Raw genomic sequence first — 17,549 nt, 5'->3', positions numbered from 1 at the left:
CTTGAAACCATGCTTGCCATTCCGTCTCCATCCAGACCTTTCCCTCCAATGCACATCATTGGAGGGAAAGGTGGAAATGCGTTCTCGTTTGATGGGAGGAGCAATGCGGCCACGCTGCAGAAACTCTCCGTGAGCGTTGGAGGCTGGCAAGTGAGGGGTGTGGAGGTGTGGCTGACTGACGGGCGAAGGCAGAAATTCGGCTTCGTTGACTCCTCTGCTCAGCAGTTTGAATTCCAGTCGGGCGAGTTCATGTCGCAGCTCTCCCTGTGGGGCAATGGGGCCGGCACGCGTCTGGGTGCCATCAAGTTCAGAACGAGCCGCAACCGCGAGTTCTTTACCAAGATGACGGACTGGGGGCTCAAGATCGAGTACAAGATCGACGTGGGCTCCGGCATATGCTTGGGCGTTCAGGGCCGAGCGGGGGCTGACATCGACTCCATGGGCTTCCTTTTCATCAATGCTGTCCAGTCGTCGGTGATCCAGAACATGAAGTACCCAACCATGCACCAGGTTCTGGCTAACGTGCAGATGGAGGAGATTAAAGACATGGAGTATATAAACGACACCAGCGTCGTGCAGTCGCACACCTTCCAGAGCTCCAAGACGATAACCAAAAAGTCGTCGTGGTCTACGACCAACAAGATCGAGTTCACCTTCAGCCTGACCGTCTCGGCAGGCATACCTGAGGTCGTGGAGGTAGAGACCGGGTTCAGCTTCACCGTGAGCTCTGAGACCACGCACGCGTTGGAGAACTCGGAGGAGCGAACGGAAACTCTCACGTTCCCTGTCTCGGTTCCTCCGCACAAGACTGTCACCGTTGTCGCCAAAATCGGGCGTGCAAACATCGACCTCCCGTACGCGGCCCTACTGCGCATCACCTGTATGAATGGCGCTTTCTTTGACGTTCCCCTGAGTGGCGTCTACAAGGGGCTCACTTACACCAAAATGACCGCCCGTGCTACTGAGAAATAGAGCAGCGTTTTGTACCGCATTTTGATCAAATGTTCTGAAAGAATAATTGTGGCTGACTACGAATAAAAGCCTTCTGCATTGCACTTCAATTTTCTCTTTGCATGTAAGGAATTTACATTTTTACGAGGTTCTAATGTTTATAGACATATTTCACCATTTGCTGTTGGCAGGGATTATTTTGTAGTTGCATTGAGCTTCCTATTCTAAATTTGACGTTTTCGTGACTGCAAGGATCCATACTCTTTGATTCTTTTCACCGTGACTTTACCGAAAGCATCAACGAGTATCGAGCTTCATATCTTCTGCTTTGCATGGCCATTATTGAAACGGTGGGTTAGTGGCATGGTATGTTTTACAGCTAGAAACAGGTTCCACACTTCCCAGTGCGGATTGTCTGACGTGCACGAATGCGCCATCCGACCAAGTTCCTACCTGCCCACTGAAGGAACGTGTTTTTGAAGCACCCTGTGTATGTGTGCTCGCCACAAAGGAACCACGATCACTTGATCTCGTCATGGAGCGCGAGCGAGCTTCAGTCATCCTCGCAGCGACTTGTGGCTGGCAGTGGTCACCGCATCGCGTGGTGCTTCCAGATGCGCTTCGGTGGCCGTCTGGAACGCTCTTCCTTCCGATGTTAGGAAGCCACTGGAGCTACGCACTTTAAAATCATCTACATTTACAAACTAATTTATTTAATGGAGTTTGTTTTGTGTTTCCTTTGTCTGCCCCCGCACGTACGGTTGGCTACGTACGGTGCAAAAGACGTTCATGTGGGGCATGGCCAGGCGTATTAACGCCTCCGTATCGATTGAAGGAACAAATCGTATCTAATTCCGGCACGTGAATCGAGTGTTCGTTTGACGACACAAACTACACCGTGAGAAATCTGCCGCTCATGCTGCGTTCAGGCATTACTGTAAACGACAAAACAGTATACAGATCTTCTTGGTTCTTTCGGTAAAGTCACGTAGAAGGGAATAAAAAAATAAAATAATTCCCACGTTTCGGCCACAACGCAAGCAGCCGTCCTCAGGTGAAAGACTGTATGGAATCCCACCCCGTAGTGGCGGTTAAATTTCGATTTAAAGCTTTCGTGACTGCAGGGATTCATCTTCTTGGTTCTTTCGGTAAAGTCACGTATAAGGGAATTCTCACGACGTTTCGGCCACAACACAAGCGGCCGTCCTCAAGTGAACCAAGAAGATGAATCCCTGCAGTCACGAAAGCTTTAAATCGAAATTTAACCCCCATCATCGTGCTGCTGTCAAACCCCTAATCTTTTCAAGTGGCGGCCCTCACACCGGCATCTTCTCTACGAAAGTGGAAATAATTAGTGAACGCTGGGATAGACCATGGCCCATGTTCATTTATCTGCTGGTTTCTTCGGGCATAACACCTGTTATTGTGCATGGTGGTGGTTAACCTTACACACTCTATCCAGACTCAACTCTGCTTCGCTTCCGAGGCCTGCCAAACGCCGGATAAATTGGCCACAGGCAATATCTGTGCACAGTCCAAAGCGTCTCGATGCAGAATCAGTGTGACCACATAGGAACTTAAATCTCTCCACCGATGGGGGGGGGGGCATCGTATTCATGAGACCATTTGTAAACACTCGTGCATCGCAGCTAGGTGGGCCTGGGTTCGAATCTCAGCTCCGACGCCTCCGTGTGGAGTTAGGGCTACTCATGTTCTGCAGTGTGGGTTGTTTGTGTTAATGTGTGGAGTTTGTATCTGCAGTGTCGCGGTCAGCGCGCTGCGCTACGAACCCGGTGACCCAAGTTCAATTGCCGCTCACAGCCAACACCAATTTTCTGAACCGGTCCTGGGCCTCCCCTAGATCGCCTCAGCCTCAAATAAGTACCTGGTGCGGTGTGTACACAGCATCACTGGAAAGAAAACGGCGGCTGGGCATGGTGCCAGCCACCCACCCCCTCGTGTGTCGTGCCGGCCTTCATAGGTGCTCGCTAACAGCACTTGCCCCAACAGCCTGTTAAGGCTACACGGGACATCTTTGGATGGTCTCTGCCTGTTCTTCATGGGTTTCCTCCGTTGTTCTCCCATAGCTAAAACAAATCTCCACACAATGTCACCAGTATTGACCAAGCTGCCCCATGCTTAAACATTACCTGAACATTTCACAGATGGGATCACACGCAGCAGCAGCAGCAGCGACATCGCCCCCCTACTGCATAAACTGAACAAGACCCTCCTGAAAAAACGTCTTGGGACTCGCAGCTTTGCGGGGTAAAGCGTAGTAGTAGTAGCAGCAATAATAATACAACAGCCCACTCCACCTCTTCAGAATGTCAAGTAAAAAAATCAAGTCAAATAAGGAGTCATCGGCGCCCATCACCTGCTTACAGCCCCGAGCAGAAACTCCACATCCCATCAGCGGCTGCAGGAGTCTGTGCGACAACCACTGCCCACAACAAAGCGATGCTCATTTTTATCGAACCTCGGAGGGGTTGGATGATGAGCCAAGTAACCCCCCCCCCCAACCAGGATTCGAACTCGCAACCTCACAGCCGCACGCCGCCTGCTCCACGGCCACGTGGCCGGTTTGTGGATGGGAGGGAAAGCAGTGGCGTGTCTCGCTCGCTCACACGGCCGGCCACAACCACGCCGCACAACCGCACAACCACGCCGCACAACACAACCACACAAAAACGCAACCACGCCGCACAACCACTCCACACAACCACACAACCACGCCGCACAACACAACCACAAAAACGCAACCACGCCGCACAACCACTCCACACAACCACACAACCATGCCACACAACCACGCCGCACAACCACACAACACAACCACACAACACAACCACACAAAAACGCAACCACGCCGCACAACCACTCCGCACAACCACGCCACAACCACTCCACACAACCACGCCACAACCGCAGCGAGGTTACCAAAACTAATAATTAAGTCCGTTTATTGCCGATCGCCGAAAAAAGAAGCCACACGGGGGACGCGGGCACAGCGCCAGTGCCGGCGCGGCCGAGATCGTCCCCGACCCCCACACCGCCCGGTCCGGTCGCCACCCCCCCGCCCCCCCCCACCACCCCCCCCCCCCCACCACCACCGCTCTCTCATCATCGCCGTCGCTCGACCTTCTGGGCCTTCTTGCGCTTCTCGTCTTTCTTCTCCTGCTTCTGCACCTTGTCCTTCTCCCGCTGCGTCTTGTCCTGCTCCTTCTTGCGCTGCGAGTCCTCGCGCGCCTGCTCGCGCTGCAGACGCTGCTTCTCCGCCACCGTCTCCGCGTTCGTGTTGCGGAACAGAGCTGCGCGCACGGCCGCGTGTTAAGCAATGCAACCGGATAGCGCCGGGCCGGCGATTGACGGGGACACGGGAACTCCCGTAGAAGATCACCCGATGCCAACGTCATCCAACAACATCATCATTCGTTCGTCACGCATAGTCAACGAAGGAGCGTTACGCAATCCATAGAGCGTTGCACGATTTTTAGCCGAGAGCTCTCGATTTGTTGCTTAACAAATGGGGTTGCGATTGATTGGTTTGCAGCCTCTCTGCCAATAATCCACTGCTGGATGAGGGCCTCCTCCCCACAGCGTGCTCGCCGTGGGGGGTTACTGGACCATGCTGCACCATGCCGGTCAGTGCGGGTTAGTGAAGGCGGGGGGCAGAAGCGTATGGCAGTAGAGTGCATTGATGACTGTGCTTTGCTCATGAGTCCCAATGAGGCTGAAACCAGTCTACAGTCGTCTTCATTTCACTGCTGCTACCTGATGTAGGGATGAGCCACACATGGCCACACATTAAGTTCTTTTGAGCTGGTGGTCTGCACAAGGCTGAGAGCTGTTGTACAAATGCTGCTGCACACCCTTTGCTTTTAAATCTCGACATGGGGAGCATAGAAATTACAGCGCAATAGATTCTGACACACTGCCTTCTGTAGCCCATCACGTAGCGCGACCACCGCAGCAGCCTATAACACCTGTTATTCACGGCAGCCGTCCAGCCAAGCAGGGCCCAGTCTCTATCACTCGCACGGTTAGGATAGACACTCAAGTGCCACCAATTCTTGCGGAGGAATATTTACATTTCACAGCACACACACACACGCATCGGCGTGCATCACCGCAACGTACAAGCTCCCGGGGCCTTACCCAGACCCCCAGCTCAACAGAACCGAATGTGTGGCCTTGTTATCCAAGATCTGCGGTCCTATATTTTTACGTGTTTAATGTTGTCTTTCACCCCCCCTCCCGGCACCTACGATTAGCACGGTTGGCTACGTACGGTGCCATAGAAGTGCAACGTACAGTACATACATATTGGGATGCTTGGCCAACTCCATCAACAATGACTGCGTATCATTCACTCATTCATTCATCAGAGGAAGCGCGAAAAAAAACACATGAGCGTGCCGAGGGGAGGGCAACACTCAGTCCCCGCACAGATTCCAACACAGATGGAGATTTATCAACTTGCTGTACTGCCATACCCAAGGGGAAAACAGCCGGATAAACGCGTGCTGTGTGCACCGACACTCGATGATGGTGACGGTGGTGACGGTGGTGATTGCTACGACTGTTATTACGAAAAAGCCTGGCGCCAGGGCGGTCGGCAGAACTGCAAAATAAGTAAAAACATGTAGACCCACCGATCCCCAAGGAACATTTATGACATCTGCGATATCCAACGGGCTGAGCGCGCTGATCGGTGCAAGGATACATTTGCTCTTGTCCGTCACTCCCGCGGACTTGGCTGCCGTGGCTCCTTCCGGCTCCTCGCTCTCCTCAGTGCGGCGAGTAAAGGAGTTAACGTCACCGAGGGCACAACGACAAAGATCGCCCCCCCCCACACCCCCCCACACCCCCACGTAGCCTTAACAGGCTTTAAGAGAAAGTGCTGCGAGTAGCACCTATGTATGTGGCCAAACTACGAAGGCCGGCACGGCCAGCACCATGCCTGGTCACCTTCGTCTCCCTCGTGGCGATGTTTACACACCGCACCAGGTACTCATTTGAGGCGGAGTCAACCTAGGGGAGGCCCAGGACCGGTACAGATAATCGTCACCGGTGTTGGCCGTGAGCGGGAATGTAACCCGAGTCGCCGGGTTTTGTAGCGCAGCGTACGAACCACTACGACACTTCTCCCCAACCTTGGCGCATACACACGTAAACACACATACACACACTCATGTACACACGTACACGCACACACACGTACACACACGTACACATGTACACACACGTACACACACGTACACGCACACACACGTACACACGTACACACACGTACACACACGTACACACACACACATGTACACACATGTACACACACATGTACACACACACACATGTACACACACGTGACACCGTGGGGTACATTCTCCTGCACGGGCACGCACAGCGAGATGGGAAGCGTCAAAAGACTCGGGGCGTGGGGTTCCACGTCAGGGTTCCAAACTAAATTATAAACTATTTTTAAATCCTTTATATTAAGTTCGCATGCTTGCTTGCGTGCTTGCTTGCGTGCTTGCTTGCTGATGCAAATCTTTCGGTCGTTTTTTAACCCACTTCCCGTGATCCAATCGAGCTGACATTTTCCACACAGACTCGTTGTGCCAGACAATTAATGTTCGTGAAAAAAAATTCCGAAAATTTTACACTTTTTAAGCAAATAAAAATTATTTTACATATATTCAAATAGAACTCATCCATGGCTTTGGCTGAACGTCACAGTATAAGAGCCCAGAGCGTAACCCCTCCACAGGCCGTGGCGGAGTAGCGCAGTTGGTAGCGCCCTCGCTTCCCATGCCAAAGGTCGCGGGATCGATCCCCGCGTCCTCCACAGGCGAATATATTTTTAAATCCTTTATATTAAGTTCGCTGCCACGCATATAAAGGATTTATAGTGAAAAACTTTGTTTTTATGGGTTATACTTATTACTTCACCAGGTTAGGCCCACTCAGCTACGTAGCTCTTTTTCAGAAGCGACCTGGCCACAAATGATAGCTCCACGAAGTGGCTTGTCAGCACGTTAAAATTCATAGCGGTCCAAACACTCTGAGCACACGATGTTGATTCTAAATACGGAGGGAAAATCCAGAGGTCCCCGGAAAAAAATCCACACGGCCACAGAGAGAGAGAGAACACGCAAACTCCACATACGGGCGGCATCAGGGTCGGGATTGAACCCATGACCTCCTGTATACCAGACGAGGTGGTTAATATTTCTCGCGAGTGAGGATATTCCTGGGCCTCCTCCACGGTGGCGTACTGCGCCAGCAGCGCTTCCTTGCGCTGGCGCTCCTCGCGCGTCACCTCACGGGGCGCCACCACCAGCTGGGCCTGCTGCTCGATCATGCTGGCCAGGACTTGCACCTCGTCCCGCGAGCCTGTCTCACACGCACGCACAGACGTGTTACATACACAACCGCCTACACGCCGAAGACCCGCCCCATACTGGACATCTGTGAAGGAAAGAGCTTCATAGATCATCGGATTCCTCCAGTCTAAAGAAAGATTCTGATTGTGAAAGGTCCCCCCCCCCCGAAAGCCTGTACAAACTTTTGGGGCAAGTGCTGTAAGCGGGTAGCACCAATGACGGCCGGCACGGTACACGAGGGAGCGGGTGGCCAGCACCGCGCCCAGCCACCTTTTTAAATCCTTTATATTAAGTTCACTTACTTGCTTGCTTGCGCGCTTACGACCGTGCAAATCTTTCGGTCGTTTTTTAACCCACTTCCCGTGATCCAATCGAGCTGACATTTTGCACACAGACTCGTTGTGCGTGACAATTTATTTTCGTGAAAATTTTTTTTCCTAAATTTTCCACTTTTTAGGAATTTTTTTTTTCATATTTAATTAAAAATACCAATGTGATAAAAATGAAACTCTTACTCAAGAAAAAACAGAAATGAATAATAAAATAAAACCGATGCCACGCATATAAAGGATTTATAGTGAAAAACTTTGTTTTTACGGGTTAATTTTTTCACCTTCACCTCCCCGATTGGTGATGTTTATACACCGGAAGAAGGTTCTCATTTACGGCCGAGTCAAACTAGGGGAGGCCCATGACCAGTTGGGACACATTACCATCACGCCTCACGTGCGTTTCGTGTCAGGGATGGCTTGAGAAATTTCAAGATTTTATAATTTAAAGAACAATTATGATCTTTACCGGACCGTTATGTAGCGATTTGAAATATCTTTGCGCTGACCATCGTGACGTCACCGGGTGCCATGTGACGCAACTTTCGGTGGGGGGCCGAAGCATGGAAAGTGATGCCCTATTAGCGACGTCACTTCCACACATTATTTTTGTTGTTGAGCGCCTGGAACTCGGTACCTAGGCGAGATTCATCTTCTTGGTTCTTTCGGTAAAGTCACGTAGACAGCGTCTCCCCGACAGACCTGGTCTTCACCTGAGGATGGCTGCTTGCGTTGTGGCCGAAACGTCGTGAGAATTATTTTATGTTTCATTTTTATTATTTTATTACTTCCCTTCTACGTGACTTTACCGAAAGAACCAAGAAGATGAATCCCTGCAGTCACGAAAGCTTTAAATCGAAATTCTAGGCGAGATTGTCGCGTTTTTTTGGGATAATCTGAGAATTGGGAACATCCCGATACCCGGTTCTGGGGTAGCTACAACATTTTGTGTTTAACGCGATATGACGAAATGTATAAATGGTGATGTGTTAGCTCTGTCCGCCTGTCTGTTACGTTGGGGGGGACTGGGGAGGTGGAGATGGAGGGGCACGAAAACTCTCAGATTAAAATCCAACACTTCAGGCAAGTTACACATTATAACAAGAAATTCATACTTGAGTCCGATCCATATAAGAGCTCCTTGACAACTGTACCGTAGCGATGGGTCCTCATTTTTATTATACGTTCATTTACCCAGGAAAGCTTCAACGAGTTTCAAGAATATTTGTCAGGAGGATCCTGCCAAGTTTTCACAATTGGGGAGCGATGCTGCTGACGCCGTGTGATCCCAATTGAGAAATTTGCAGGTGATTTTTCAGCATTGGATTGTTTTGGCCGATATCGGTTAAATTGTGTGGTCATTTTCGTTGCTACGGTAGAAAACTGGGAACTCTTAGGAAACATACAAGCTCCACATGGAGAGCTACCTGAGTCAGGAATCGAACCCAGGTGCTTCTTGCTGTAAGGTGCCAGTGTCACCACTGTGCAACCCTAATGAGAAGGAAACCGGTCTCCACTTTTTCAACCCTCCAATTCAGTGGCCTCAACTTCAAAACGTCGCAACATTCAGCTCGTGAGCTGGTGGTCGAGACAAGGCTAAGAGAATTTTACACTTGCAATGTGATCACATGACATGCACGAAACGCATGATGGGGGTCAAGCCTTGGTGCTGTTTGCGAGCAGCACACCGTGACTCGCTCGCCCACACGCCCACTCGCCCACACGCTCGCCCGCTCAACCACTCGCTCGCCCGCTCAACCACCCGCTCGCCCGCTCAACCACCCGCTCGCCCGCTCAACCACCCGCTCGCCCGCTCAACCACACGCTCGCCCGCTCAACCACACGCTCGACCGCTCAACCACCCGCTCGACCGCTCAACCACCCGCTCGACCGCTCAACCACCCGCTCGACCGCTCAACCACCCGCTCGACCGCTCAACCACCCGCTCGACCGCTCAACCACCCGCTCGACCGCTCAACCACCCGCTCGCCCGCTCAACCACCCGCTCGCCCGCTCAACCACCCGCTCGCCCGCTCAACCACCCGCTCGCCCGCTCAACCACCCGCTCGCCCGCTCAACCACCCGCTCGCCCGCTCAACCACCTGCTCGCCCGCTCAACCATCCGCTCGCCCGCTCAACCACCCGCTCGCCCGCTCAACCACCCGCTCGCCCGCTCAACCACCTGCTCGCCCATCCACTCGTTGACCCAAATGACCACCCAAGAGAAAATGGCCCATGTCGATCAAAGGGTTATAGCACAAAATGTGAAGACACGCAAACAAGAGCAGCACTGCACATCTGCGTTTACCATTGAGGAGTCGCCGTTTCTCTTTGGAAAGGTGTTCCATCTCCCTCCACTTTCTCAGGATCTCCCTGCAAATCGAGTCCAGCGAGTCTTCCTCCTGTGAACGGTGGATACGTGTGGCGCACAGAACGTTTAGAGGTAGCAATGGGCGCGCCCTCACAGCGACGCAGAGCTGCTGCCACATGGCACTATACACTGCCCGTCGCAACCGATTTTACATTTCACGCCTCTGCAACTGTTACCGCGGGAGGATGGTCTACGTCAGTGGTCGGCAACCTGCAGCCCCGGAGCCGCATGCGGCTCTTGAAGGACTGCTTTGTGACGTCATTTATTAAGGACCACCGTCTCGTGTTCAAATCCATTGCGGCTCATGAAATATTGAGGTTTTTACTGAATTCTCCTGGTCTGTATAATCTGTTTATATGCACGATTGTATTAGCCATCTACTGTATTCATTTCTGTGGGATTGGGAGTGATGTTCGTTGTATACATACAAACGTGTATGTTATAGATTTACAATGTATGCAAGTAACTGTGTATGCTATGTATGTGTTTGGGAGAGTGGCTGTGTGTGGATGTTCAGGGTGTGAGTGGGAGGGTGAGTGAGTGGGTGAGTGTGTATATGTAGCGAGTGGTAGTGTCGTGGTTCGTGCGCTGCAAACCCGGCGACCCGAGTTCGATTCCCGCTCAAGGCCAACACCAGTGACAATTATCTGAATCTGTCCTGAGCCTCTCCTAATTTGACGCAGTCTCAATTAAGTGTGGAGTGTAAACATCGCCACTGGAAAGACAAAGGCGGTCAGGCGTGGTTCTGGCCACCCACCCCCTCGTGTACCATGCCAGCCTTCATAGGTTCTCGCTAACAGAACTTGCCCCAAAATCTACTAAGGTTATACGGGGGATCTTTGTCTTTGACAAGTCATGAAGTGAGTGCTGTTAACAGACGATGTCCCATTTCAAGGGCCTATCCAGGTGAAATATATTAAATTAGAACCATTCCTCTCAACCTAGGCCTAGTGCCTGACCTTGCCGTGTTCATGTGAATCATGTTTTACTCTACTCAGTCAAATTAGCCCTGTTCCACCACGACTCGGTATCCCACAATCATCAAATAACAACACACACAGCACTTTGTGTCAATCAACTGCTGAATGAGGGCCTCTCCATGCCATCGCTGTTTGACCATACTTCACCACGGTTGGGTCAGTGCGGGTTTGGCGAAGGCTGGTGCACAGATGCGGTGGCATAGAAGTGCAGCACATTGGCGGATGAGACTGCACTGCCCGCCATGCAGTCCCCAATTTATCCCGTGGGACTTTCGCAAACAATATGATTCACAATAAAGTTATTTTGGGTCAGATCGCGTATATTTTACATGATCCAATTCAAGAGCCCTAGCTCTCCAAACTCCCAAGAATTATCCAGACTCAAACCCTGCTTAGATTCCGCAATTTTCTTTGACTGGCGGGCGATTTGGTCACAGAGCAAGAACTTTCGATTTAAAGCTGCAGGGATTCATATTCTTGGTTCTTTCGGTAAAGTCACGTAGAAGGGAAATAATACAATAATAAAAAAATGCAACAATGAAATTCTCACGACGTTTCGATTGCAACACAAGCAATCATCATCAGGTGTGAAAACCACAGCAAGAAAATTTGATGATTGCTTGTGTTGCAATCGAAACGTCGTGAGAATTTTATTGTTTAATTTTTATTATTTTACACCATTGGAACCTCATTTTCCAGTAAAAAATATAATAGCTTTTTTACCATTTTATCTGGCAACAAAACTGACACTTTTTTTTTAGTGCACCTTTTGGCATCATCCGGTCCAACACCATGTGAGACTAGGCTCTAAGGAAAGCTGTCTCAGGTGTGGACCAATCAACTTCAAGGACAGTGCATACATTATCAGAGTTATGTTTTTTGATTGCATTATGACTGCAGGTATTGTGGTCTATGCAAACATGACTCGTTGTAAAAAAAAGATGTCAGTTTTGTTGCCAGATAAAAGGGTAAATAAGTATAACCCGTAAAAACAAAGTTTTTCACTCTAAATCCTTTATATGCGTGGCGGCTAGAGTCCTCTCGTCCTCTGGCTTGAGATGGCTGCCACCTATGGGTCAGATGATTGTCTGCAGTATTAAACAATTGGTAATTAAATATTTAATTTGTTTTCCCTAAACAGTGTAAAATTTTGGAAATTTCTTTTCACGAACATTAATTGTTTCGCACAACGAGTCTGTGTGCAAAATGTCAGCTCGATTGGATCACGTGAAGTGGGTTAAAAAACGACCGAAAGGTTTGCACGGTCGTAAGCAAGCAAGCAAGCAAGCACGCAAGCAAGCAAGCGAACTTAATATAAAGGATTTAAAAAACAATTTTTTTTTTTTTTATTAAGAGCTGTTGTGGCCCTGCTTAACTCCGTAGGGGGGGCGGGTAAGGTGGGGTGGGTGTCTGCTGCGCTATCTTTAGCGGGCACTGTCGCTGCCCCGCTCTGTGTTATCGGTCGCCCGAGTCCGAGGCTTCAGCAGCTGCAACTAAAAATAAAAAGCCACCGATGTATTCTTGGCCTCTGAGCGCAAGGGCAGTCTGCTGTGCTTCAATATTGCAATGGCAGTCGTACCACCACCACCACCGTCACGGTCACCATCATCATCATCAGCAGCAGTAGCAGCAGCCAGGGTCAATTCACTGCTGGATGAAGGGCTCCATCGCCACGGTCCCACGAGAGCGAATCACCCAGCACCCGTACAACGAGCAGACTCCCCACTCCAGTAGACGATTAGCGCAGCGAATACAGCACAGCACGTTGGTTCAAGTGGTAACTCCTAGGGTTCTATTCCCCACTCGGCTACATTTTCTCTGTGGAGTTTGTAAGTTCTCGCTCTTCCCCTGTTCTGCATGGTTTTTCTCCTGGTTCTCCTCACATAGCTTAAACTATTTTCTTTTACCAGGTAAGGCCCACTGAGCTATGTAGCTCTTTTTCAGAAGCGACATGGCCACAAATGAGTGGCTCTTGTGGACATTTAAAGCAGCCAAATACGTTAAACGCGTGATGCTGATTCTGAATGTGGAGGTGATAAAACCGGAGCACCCGGAGAAAAATCCACGTGAGCACGGGGAGAGACACGCAAACTCGAAATATACAGCAGCAGGCGTCAGGGTCGGGATCGAACCCACGACCTCCTGCATACCAGGCGAGGTAGTTCACATCTCCTAGCCACTGTGATGATGATGATAGAGAGACACGCAAACTCGAAATAGACAGCAGCAGGCGTCAGGGTCGGGATCGAACCCACGACCTCCTGCATACCAGGCGAGGTAGTTCACATCTCCTAGCCACTGTGATGATGATGATGATAGAGAGACACGCAAACTCGAAATAGACAGCAGCAGGCGTCAGGGTCGGGATCGAACCCACGACCTCCTGCATACCAGGCGAGGTAGTTCACATCTCCTAGCCACTGTGATGATGATGATAGAGAGACACGCAAACTCGAAATAGACAGCAGCAGGCGTCAGGGTCGGGATCGAACCCACGACCTCCTGCATACCAGGCGAGGTAGTTCACATCTCCTAGCCACTGTGATGATGATGATAGAGAGACACAAAAACTCGAAATAGACAGCAGCAGGCGTCAGGGTCGGGATCGAACCCACGACCTCCTGTATACCAGGCGAGGTAGTTCACATCTCCTAGCCACTGTGATGATGATGATAGAGAGACACAAAAACTCGAAATAGACAGCAGCAGGCGTCAGGGTCGGGATCGAACCCACGACCTCCTGCATACCAGGCGAGGTAGTTGACATCTCATAGCCACCGTGGCGCCCACATGCACACTCGCAATGTAAACTGGTATGAGCCAAAACATCCCAATGCTGGAAAAATACCTGCAAATTCCTCAGTTGGGATCACGAGCAGCAGCAGCAGCAGCAGCAATATCGCTCGCTACCCGTGCTGCCAACCACTCGAGGCGTGAGACCCGGTGGGGCGTGAATGGGTAAACACGCTGAATGAGGTTACACCTCATCGAGGTTACACCTCATTGGTGTACGGTGTTTTTTCTGCAATATTTTGCTGTCTTTTCTTGGATTTTCTGTTTGCACTCAGTCACATATTCACTTTAAAATGTTTTTTGTTCATGTTTTTGTTTTTTGTTTGTTGCGGTTGCACCCGATTCAAGAGCCGAATGGCTCACAGGGCTATACCTAATACATTAACTTGAACACCAAGGCCCCAATATATTGCTATAAAATAGATTTGTTTATATGATTGTGGTTATTACTTTATTAATCCCTAATCTCTGCCATTACATACAATGAAACACGAAATGGTAAAAAAAAGTAAAAACAGAGCAATGTAATACAATACACTATTAGACATTATTGTAAAAACTAAACAAAAAGTCCATCCCATGTGTTAGTGAATTTTTTATATTTTATGCAGGAAATGTCAGGAAATGAGTTTTCAAATTTAGATTTTTTCTGGGGGGCGGGGGACCCCCAGACCCCCTGAAAGATTTGGTCCCCCCCAATGTTGAGTCCATGGCTACGTCCTTGTGTTACACCGTAGACACACCGTGACCGACCCACGTCGCATGCACCCCGTTTAGAAGCGAGAGAGACCTCCCATGAGATGCACATCATCATCTGTATTGGTATTTGCGATTGTTTACCCAGCAAAGCCGGTCTCTCAAGCGGGGTTTCTGCCAAGTTTGCACAGCAGACGAGGCGATGATTGCTGCTGCTGCTGCTGCGCCTTCCAATTGAGTCATTTGCGGTTTATAATCTTTCAAATCCGGCACACAGTGGCCTACCAATTACACTGGTCAATACACTTTTTCTGGCATAAGGTATTCCAACGGTTGTAAGGTAATCATGGGGTGCTGATTCCAAATCTGGCATCAGTTTTTGTCTATCACATCAGGTTTTTGAGATATCAAATATTGCATTTTCAATAAAAACTGCAGAAGAAAAATATTAAATAAATGTGGATAGCTACATAAAATGATATTATAAACACACTATCCTAAAAATACAGCACCATATTTTAACACTAAAGCAGTCACTGACTCGCAACAACTTGCAATCATAAGTGACAGAGTTAATTTTGGGTAAAATCAATGAAAATGGGGTATGCCGATAGCATAAAAGCGAGATGTGATACAGCAAATCTGAGATCAGATTTGGAATCACCACCCTGAAATTAGTCTAGAACAGGTGCAAAAGTCTAGGCCAGAAAAAAATGTTTTTTGTTGTTGTTGACCAGTGTTATTTTCGATTTAAAGCTTTCGTGACTGCAGGGATTCATCTTCTTGTTTTTTTCGGTAAAGTCACGTAGAAGGGAAGTAATAAAAGAATAAAAATAAAATATTATATCAAAAATAAAAGATTATTTTACAATGTTTAATTTTTATTCTTTTATTATTTTCCTTCTACGTGACTTAATAATATAAAAAATAAAACATTATTTTATTATGTTTAATTTTTATCATTTTATTATTTTCCTTCTACGTGACTTTACCGAAAGAACCAATAATATAAAAAATAAAACATTATTTTATTATGTTTAATTATTATTTTATTATTTTCCTTCTACGTGACTTACCGAAAGAACCAATAATATAAAAAATAAAACATTATTTTATGTTTAATTTTTATTATTTTCCTTCTACGTGACTTTACCGAAAGAACCAATAATATAAAACATTATTTTATTATGTAACATTCTTATTACTTCAATATTTTCCTTCTACGTGACTTCACCGAAAGAACAAAAAAGACTCAGTGTAATCTTTAAAGCCCTTACCGCCACGACTGCGGACAGCACTGCCCGCATGGCGTCCTCCTTCTCCTCGTCCGTGTCGTCGTCCTCTGCCAGGATGCCGGCGAGGTAGGTCCCGTACACCTCGGCGTCCACCTGCATCGCCTCCAGGCGCCTGCTCAACCACGGCGCGAAGTCGAACTCCGCCATCGAGTCGCCGCGTGTGGAGATCCTCGCTGACGAAGACGACGAAGTGGCCAGGGGTCCTCCTCCTCCTCGTCTTGACACAACAAGTCGTCTCCAAGTCGTCCCCAAGTCGTCCTCAAGTCGTCCTCAAGTCGTCCCCTGGTCGTCTCCCGCGTGAGGAGGGCTGCGGCTGCTGGAAGACAACGGCGGTGGTGGCGATGATGGTTGTGGTGGTGGAGGTAGTGGCGGTGGTGATGATGGTTGTGGTGGTGTTGGTGATGATGTTGTTGGTGGTGGTGCTGTTGGTGGTGGTGTTGGTGGCGGTGGTGATGATGGTTGTGGTGCTGTTGGTGATGATGGTTGTTGTGGTGGTGATGATGGTTGTGGTGGTGATGATGGTTGTGGTGATGGTTGTGGTGTTGGAGGTGGTGTTGGTGGCGGTGGTGATGATGGTTGTGATGATGGTGGTGATGGTTGTGGTGGTGATGATGGTTGTGGTGGCGGTGGTGATGATGATGGTTGTGGTGGTGATGATGGTGGTGATGATGGTTGTGGTGGTGATGATGGTGGTGATGATGGTTGTGGTGGTGTTGGTGGCGGTGGTGTTGGTGGCGGTGGTGATGATGGTTGTGGTGGTGATGGTGGTTGTGGTGTTGGTGCCGACCTCGGTGTGGCGAGGCTGGGACACGCGACACCGCCACGTGCGTGGAGGGATCGAGCGACTCGGCAGAGGCGGCCTGGACTCGTGACGGAGAGCGCCGAGAGTGGAGACGGAGGGGAGAGCGGGGAGAGTGTGAGGAGAGAGTGTGAGGGGAGGAGAGACAGAGGGGAGAGTGGGAGGAGAGAGTGGGAGGGGAGAGCGCGGAGAGTGTGAGGGGAGAGCCGCAAGATGGAGGCGGCGTCGTGGTCGCTGACGCGAGCGAGGTGGTCAGAGGTCAGGGGGCGACGGGGTTGAGCCGAGCGGCTCTCTCCTCTCTCGCCTTCTCTCTCTCGCCTCCTCTCTCTCATCTCCTCCTCTCTCTCCACCACCACCCACCCACCATCCACCGGCATCTCCTCGTCGCCACAGCATCGTGAAGCGGGCGCCCGAGCCGTCACAACATTGCCACAAAAAAAAATTTCCCCTCACATTTGGCGGGGTTTAAAAAAAAAATGTTCGTGCATAAAAGCAACAACAAACATGCTTCGTGCATAGTATGTTCGCGTAATAAATTGAGGCGAATTTTGTTGTGCGAGATTGGGATAATATTTTCCGCATGGTGGTGTTTTAAAGAAGAAACATGAAGGTAATGCGCTGTGGCGTGCCGTAGCTCACGTGAATTCGCACTTCGCTTTGTGCGTTTGAGCCCCAAGAGGCCCCGTAGCGCCACCCCCATTGCCCGGCCCCCCCCCCCACCACTGATCGCGATGACGTCACGCCCAGCCGCCCCCCCCCACCACTGATCGCGATGACGTCACGCCCGGCCCCCCCCACCACTGATCGCGATGACGTCACGCCCGGCCGTCTCCCCCACCACTGATCGCGATGACGTCACGCCCGGCCGTCCCACCACTGATCGCGATGACGTCACGCCCGGCCGTTCCCCCCACCACTGATCGCGATGACGTCACGCCCGGCCGTCCCA

At 50.0% G+C, this 17,549-nt stretch overlaps 2 protein-coding genes across 3 annotated transcripts; one reads left to right on the top strand and one right to left on the bottom strand.

Moving 5' to 3' along the window:
* The first annotated feature begins 11 nt into the window (after window positions 1-11).
* On the top strand, window positions 12-972 carry LOC133351604 (aerolysin-like protein). The gene has a single exon (XM_061566927.1). The coding sequence runs from the start codon at window positions 49-51 to the stop codon at window positions 970-972; it is 924 nt and encodes a 307-aa protein (XP_061422911.1). The 5' UTR covers window positions 12-48.
* Window positions 973-4,061: 3,089 nt separating this feature from the next.
* Window positions 4,062-17,054, bottom strand: CCDC43 (coiled-coil domain containing 43). 2 transcript variants are annotated; one of them, XM_061567015.1, is made up of 6 exons: window positions 16,589-17,054; window positions 15,784-16,117; window positions 9,975-10,068; window positions 7,203-7,347; window positions 5,678-5,745; window positions 4,062-4,262 (listed from the first exon to the last, which is right to left on the bottom strand). In XM_061567015.1, exons 2-6 carry the CDS (start codon window positions 15,946-15,948, stop codon window positions 4,075-4,077), a joined length of 660 nt encoding a protein of 219 aa, XP_061422999.1. In that variant the 5' UTR covers window positions 15,949-16,117; window positions 16,589-17,054; the 3' UTR covers window positions 4,062-4,074. The 2 variants fall into 2 exon arrangements, with proteins under 2 accessions (XP_061422999.1, XP_061423008.1); XM_061567024.1 differs by having other exon boundaries at window positions 15,784-16,114.
* Between the last annotated feature and the right edge of the window lie 495 nt (window positions 17,055-17,549).

Source organism: Lethenteron reissneri, chromosome 5, assembly GCF_015708825.2.
Source record: "Lethenteron reissneri isolate LAM-NWPU_2019-01 chromosome 5, ASM1570882v1, whole genome shotgun sequence".
NCBI lineage: Eukaryota > Metazoa > Chordata > Hyperoartia > Petromyzontiformes > Petromyzontidae > Lethenteron > Lethenteron reissneri.
Note: the sequence above shows the minus strand (reverse complement) of the source record. Positions and strands in the feature narration are given on the sequence as shown.

Excerpts from the sequence above, each read along its gene's own strand:
- CCDC43 (XM_061567015.1), bottom strand. The coding sequence starts at position 15,948 with ATGGCGGAGTTCGACTTCGCGCCGTGGTTGAGCAGGCGCCTGGAGGCG. Across the intron at positions 7,348-9,974 it reads GAAACGGCGACTCCTCAATG|GCTCGCGGGACGAGGTGCAA; the intron begins GTAAACGCAGAT and ends CGTGTGAGACAG. Across the intron at positions 4,263-5,677 it reads AGTGACGGACAAGAGCAAAT|CTCTGTTCCGCAACACGAAC; the intron begins GTATCCTTGCAC and ends CCGTGCGCGCAG.
- LOC133351604 (XM_061566927.1), top strand. The coding sequence starts at position 49 with ATGCACATCATTGGAGGGAAAGGTGGAAATGCGTTCTCGTTTGATGGG.